General features: G+C 32.4%; 1 protein-coding gene across 1 annotated transcript; it reads right to left on the bottom strand.

Annotated features, from left to right (window-relative positions):
- Window positions 1–1,843: 1,843 nt before the first annotated feature.
- LOC134234230 (uncharacterized) lies at window positions 1,844–5,981 on the bottom strand. Its single transcript, XM_062716284.1, has 7 exons — window positions 5,852–5,981; window positions 3,574–3,661; window positions 2,983–3,120; window positions 2,801–2,874; window positions 2,421–2,578; window positions 2,055–2,127; window positions 1,844–1,913 (listed from the first exon to the last, which is right to left on the bottom strand). Exons 1-7 carry the CDS (start codon window positions 5,970–5,972, stop codon window positions 1,909–1,911), a joined length of 657 nt encoding a protein of 218 aa, XP_062572268.1. The 5' UTR covers window positions 5,973–5,981; the 3' UTR covers window positions 1,844–1,908.
- Window positions 5,982–6,183: the final 202 nt, after the last annotated feature.

Genomic DNA, 6,183 nt, shown 5'->3' with positions numbered 1-6,183 from the left:
TTCGCTTTAGTTTTTGAAAAAGCAATAATTAAGTTGTACTACATGCGTACATAATGAAAATTTATTCATATTAATAATGAATATATCGATTCCACCTAATACGAATACTCTTGTGTACGACAAATATACATTTATGTGATACCATTTATTCGTACATTTTAGGAGCATGATAACGAATCTATTAGATACAAAATAACCATGTAATTTATATGCGTGCTCAAACATGAGGAAAAAATAGAATTACCTTGAACATGTTATTCGTTGACTACCTCAAAGTTTATAAAATAAAATTAATTCCTAGGGCAATAAAACCACAATCTAATTTAAAAGTTAAACAGATTAAATGTATTGTGTGTTTAATTGTTTAATCCCTTTGTGAGATCATCTTTGTATATCTATATTTAATCAGAATAAGAAAAGAGATCGAAAGAGAGAGAGGTGGAGATTATATATATAAAGTGTATGATAATTTTGTTAAGGCGAAGTAAAAGTATGTCATGAAGTAAACAATTATAATTATTATTTTTTGTGCAACAAAGATTGACAAAAACTACCAGTATATGAGTTACACAGTTAAAATACATGGATAAGATTCTACTAAACATATACTCACATGTTACAAAATTTTCATTGCACAAGATAGATATAGATGGGTTTCATTTGAAAGAGTAATCTAAGTCCCATTATAATTTGAAGTAACATGTACTCTAAAGCAATGAACAATCACTTGAATTGCAATTTGAGTATACTTGATTTATTTTTATCCTTTATTTATGATCTCTCTTGAAGGTACGAAAAATTATTTACCGGTATTTAAATTAATTATAATATATACAGCTTAGTAGCATAAAAACTGCATTATGCGTGCATATACGCAAAGTTTAGACAAGATTGTTGCCATTGAGTGTGTGGTCAAATTAGGATTTATTGCAAAATGTGTTTGGAAATGTTATATTCTATATGTAAGTCATTATAATGATTTTGTATATATTTTCGAAGTTTATTAATGTAATTAATTATTTTTGTGCATGTTGCTTATCTATTGTTTTGAGAACGAAATGTTTAATTTGTTTATTTTTTTATAGACTTGTACGAGTATATGCATGTGAAGGATGAAAAAATGATATCATTAATACAATGCCAATAGTGAAAAGGACACCTAAATATTACTGGTTATGTGAAGAAAACCAACAGAATCATATTCCAAAAGTCCACAGATGGTAAGAATCAATATCAAAATTTGGAAAAATGCAAACACGGACCCCTAAGACCGTTGAAGGTGGGAGATCTGTTGCCATAGAGGGCTTAGCATCCACTGTTGACCAGACACATCACTCGTCTTGTGCTCCTTGTCAAAATCAAACATCAATTTAAAGTCTGTAGACAAATGACCCTAGATTATGAATACAATGTAGCAACATTAAATGAACACCAAGGAAGAGAAATAAAATGTGCATCAAAATGTCCAGGACATGCACACTCTACAGCAATCTTGTATTTCCAAAACCTTGCCAAAATCGACGATCGTATGAATTTCTGTAAAACAACTTTTTTGCGTTTGAGATATTTTAGCAAGAGCTCTGTCATCGCGAAAAGTTCTCGCCTGGAACTGATCTTTAAAGTCTATGTCCCTCAGGAAAACAGATCCAAAATAGGCTTGATCGTGAAAATTAATCGTCATGAACTAGTTTTTACCTGGTAAATCGCGAAGTGAAGTCAAGGCGAATAAAATTGGTTTACAGTATTCAAACATGTATCCAAAAATCTGCATCAAAGTCACGTCAAAATTCACATTTGTTATAACAGCTCTTTGTTTGAAAAATCAACAAGAAACAAACTAGAGTAACTGTCATAAAACATGGTTTATTATGTTCATGACAAACAACGAAGACAATGGACTTCGATAGGTTAGCCTGAAATACAATTTGTAGAATTTGTAATTTAGTTTTAAAAATATTTGTCTATACATCATAATATATTTAAAAAATGTGTTGTTTCATCGATTATTAATACTCATATTTTAATAAAGAATTAAAATGGGGGGGGGTATTTACCTTGAATTTTTTCCAGCTTGTCGAAGATTTTTTTCTCTCCTCTTATAATGGCCTTTGTGACACCCTTACAAATCTGTTCAAGCAATAAAATATAGCTTTTCAATAATTATTCTCGAAAAAAGTGGAATATAATATGATTATTAATATTTTTTAATCTTGTACATTTATTTATGAAATATAGAGAGTATTCAAGCTCAAAAGTCCGTAAAACAATACAAAATAGGAGCGGAGCAAACATGGACCTCCAGAACATCAACATCAAAACTCCAAAACAGGTGTGATAAGGTGCCATGGAGGAGTGACCATCCCCTGCCTACTGGTCACACGCGCCGTATGCTCCTTTTCATAAAAGTAAATGATACCTACCAGGCCGTCAGAACCAGATAATCTTTTCTCTAGTTCATTTGCTAGTATTCCTTTAAAAATATTATAAATCCAAGCCCATCTTGTTCCATGGAATTTCAGGCGTATAGAAGTACGGGGGCTACTGCAACTGTTAACTTGAATGGACTTATTGGCCAAATCTGGTTTTAAAAAAAGTTTATATAATTTCACGTTTTCACTCAAATGAATATCATTTTATGTCTAATATAATATTAGAAGCAAGGTTTAGGAGAATATATATATATATATATATATATATATATATATATATATATATATATATATATATATATATATATATATATATATATATATATATATATATATACGTATTTTTTAAATTCAAAATAACATATACACACCTGCTGTTACTTTTATTTCCAATCCGATTTTACCTGCACTCAAATTTACATATCCATCATCTGTGTGCCTAAGTCTGTATAGAAGACAGAACTATTTTATAACGATCGAAGGAAAAAACAATATTAGGGTGTAGTAAAGTTCTCTCTCTCTCTCTCTCTCTCTCTCTCTCTCTCAGACTTACAGCCATGTTTTATATCTGAACCAAAAGTCAAACTTTCCGCTTATTCCCCCACCTTCGACAGTCAATTTCAGAATGAGTGGATTCTGTTGAAGATTTTGCACTGAGATTTTTGGAAGAGTAAAAGCTTCTATACGAAAACTGCAAAAATAAAGCAATATCAGTTTAAGACTCTTTAGACACATCAACATTCAAATTTTATTGACAGCTTAAATGACTGAAAATGCAGGTGCGGATCAAGATTTTTCCAGGGGGGGGGGGGGTCAATGCCCAGGCAAATAATAAATTCTAACCTGGAAATGTCTAGAAAAAGAACGTAAACTCATTTCCCAAACATGAAAATTTCGTTTGTGTGTCTAGGGGGGATATGATTTTTAAAAGCTCATACAATGCTTTTTCATACCAATTTCACATAGATCTATGTGTTCTATGAGGAATCCGCGTTTTCTAGGTGGATTCAAGGTCACTTTTAATAGCTTTAGTGTAATTATGCATTAAATAACTCTTCAAAATTCCAGGAGGGGTCCAAGTCACCACCCTCCGACCCCCCACCCCACCCCCACCCCCTCTAGATCAGCGTATGAAAGTGCATACTTGCTTGCTTTGTATTGAACAGAACCTTTCTTGCCAGTTTGTTCGGGAATTGGAATGCTCTGAAGATATGGGAGAATATTATTCTCTACTACAAAAAAAAAAAAAAATCAAAATATATATATTTATATAAAGCACAATTTATAACAACTCTTAAACTAACATAACTGCCCTAAAGTGAAAAAATATTAATATAGAAAGCAAAAAGAAATTCACTTTTACATGGCTACCCACTTACGCCCACTTACGCCCCAGACCGGGGTTGAAGTCCCGACCTTCGGAATCTGTCTCCCAACAGTGCAGGAACAGCGCGCTAGACCGCGTTGCTATCTAGAGGCAAGTCGAAGGTTGAGAGTTCAATCCCGGGCTGGGCCGAAGTGAGTATCCATGTAAAAGTGAATTTCTTAGTGCTTTTTTTGACAATTTTTATTGTTCATGTCGTTGGTCATTTTTAGTGCTTTATATAAATTTCCATCCGTGCTTTTTTTGACAATTTTTATTGTTCATGTCGTTGGTCATTTTTAGTGCTTTATATAAATTTCCATCCGTGACCTTGTATCTCGGTAGATCCGACATTTAGGATATATAGTGTTGCTGGTTTTTTTAGTGCTTTCCATATAGGAAATACATGGAATTCCTATTCTGCTTTGGGAATACACGTAGTATTTTCCTAATTTCAGTTAGGGAGTGCACGTATTTACTGCACTTTTTCCATACTTTTTACACATATTTTCAGACTTAAAATATGAATTATAATATATAAACACATGCACAGTGCATTAAATGTTGATATCAGTTAGCATAATTATCATGCGTGAATAAATAATATTTGAAATAAAATTTTGATTATTTATCAATTTTAAAAATTGTATTATTTGTAAACATTGACTAAAAAACTTAAAGATCTTCTGCTTTCAATTTCTGGAATGTGTTTTCTAAATCACAGCATACTTTCACTAACTTGAAGTTATTAAATCCAGGGACGTAGCAACAGGGGGGGGGGGCAACTTTTTTTGCCAACAATACTTTTACTATTGAAAATGTTCATTGAAAGTCTGGTTGCCCCCCCCCACTTTAATTGGTGCGCCTTGCATTAGTACCGTAAGCTTATAAAAATGATTATTGAAAGAAACTAATAATGGAACCCCCCCCCCCAACCAACCCCCCACGAAATAGGATTTTCGAGTTCGGGCAAGTTACTTTTTTTTTTTTTTTTTTTTTGCTTGTCAACTTTTACAGGTAAGTAACAAAAAAAAATCTGTGCCTGTCCCCCCCCCCCCCACTTTCAAAATCGATGCTACCTGGCTGAAATCTTAAAAAAAAATAATCATTTAATCTCCTCAAAAATGCATAAAACTTGGAAAATTCACATTATTTAACGATATTGAAGTCAGTAATTCAAGATGAAACTTTACGAAAAGGAATTTTCCACCCTCATATTTTAATAGTTCAAATTAATATCTTCTTTACGAATATATTTGAATATCAGGGAATCCATTAACATTAGCAGTTAAGAAAGAAATTCAACATTAATGCATAACGTCAGATTTATAAAACAGTTCTTATAAAATGCTGCTTTAAAAAAAATTGTACCGGTATTTGTATACATGTACTTACGGAATGTTTTAAGGATATGTATATTTATCTAGCTTAGTTCAGTAAAAACGTGTAAAATTGGCTAAAACTTTCAGTTAATACATGAATTTCCTAGCAATTTAGTAATTACGCATACTTTCTAAAACGGCCAAATACCTGTATTTACTAAATTGTTTAGGGAATACAATGTACATGAAATTCCCGATTACACATATTTACTGTAACATATATATACCCACTTCCGCCCCAGCCCGGTGTTGAACTCTCGACCTTCGGAATCTGACTCCTAGCAGTACAGGAACAGCGCGTTAGACCGCTCGGCTATCTAGGCAAGTCAAAAAAACTTGCTTTCGATGCCGATGGAATTCTAGCGGCGCTTTTCTACATTACACGGTCATTGAGAATATATCATTACAATAATCCATTTACGGGGAAATCACTGCTTTTTGTGGGGGTTAATTTTCGTGGTTTTGAGGTATAAAGAAACTCATTTTTATACACTATGATAAAATAATTTTCACATATATTACTACTTAGCGTTTCTTCATCCATGAAATAAAATCCCGATGAACCCATATTTTTTCTCAAACCACGAAAACTTGATCCCACGAAAATACGTGATTTTACAGTATTACAAATAATTTAATAATTCTGAATTATAAAACTACTTAATCATTGAACATACAAAGCAGGTGTTCCAAATTTGTTTTGACCAATGACGACTCGTCTGACAGAATTCCGCAAACAGATCCAATAAACATCAAAGAGAGTGCAGCCAATAGCAGTCGGATGATTGAAAATCCCATTTTAAAGTTCTGTGAAAAATATATCTCATACCGAAAATCATTTAGGCCTAAAATAAAATTAAGTTTGTTTGCAGTTGCCGACCGACCCACTGAAAATGCACCCGACCCAAACTTTTTTTTAGCCGTTTGGTAATTTGATTTTTTTTCTTTAATTTTTCAGAATATTGAAACAGTTTCGTTTTCAAATTTTGACACGTTTTTAATCATTCAG

Source organism: Saccostrea cucullata, unplaced genomic scaffold (assembly GCF_032062105.1).
Source record: "Saccostrea cucullata isolate Sc308-1 unplaced genomic scaffold, CSIRO_AGI_Scuc_v1 ctg3990, whole genome shotgun sequence".
In the NCBI taxonomy this organism is placed as follows: domain Eukaryota; kingdom Metazoa; phylum Mollusca; class Bivalvia; order Ostreida; family Ostreidae; genus Saccostrea; species Saccostrea cuccullata.
The sequence above is the reverse complement of the archived record's forward strand: the minus strand, read 5'-3'. Positions and strand labels throughout refer to the sequence as shown.

What these genes read in the sequence shown, in the direction of transcription:
- LOC134234230 (XM_062716284.1), bottom strand. Translation starts at nt 5,972, where the DNA reads ATGGGATTTTCAATCATCCGACTGCTATTGGCTGCACTCTCTTTGATG. An exon ending in AAATTTGGAACACCTGCTTT is followed by an intron (nt 3,662 to 5,851) that starts GTATGTTCAATG and finishes TTTTTTTTGTAG; the next exon opens with TAGAGAATAATATTCTCCCA. An exon ending in TTCAGATATAAAACATGGCT is followed by an intron (nt 2,875 to 2,982) that starts GTAAGTCTGAGA and finishes TCTTCTATACAG; the next exon opens with ACTTAGGCACACAGATGATG.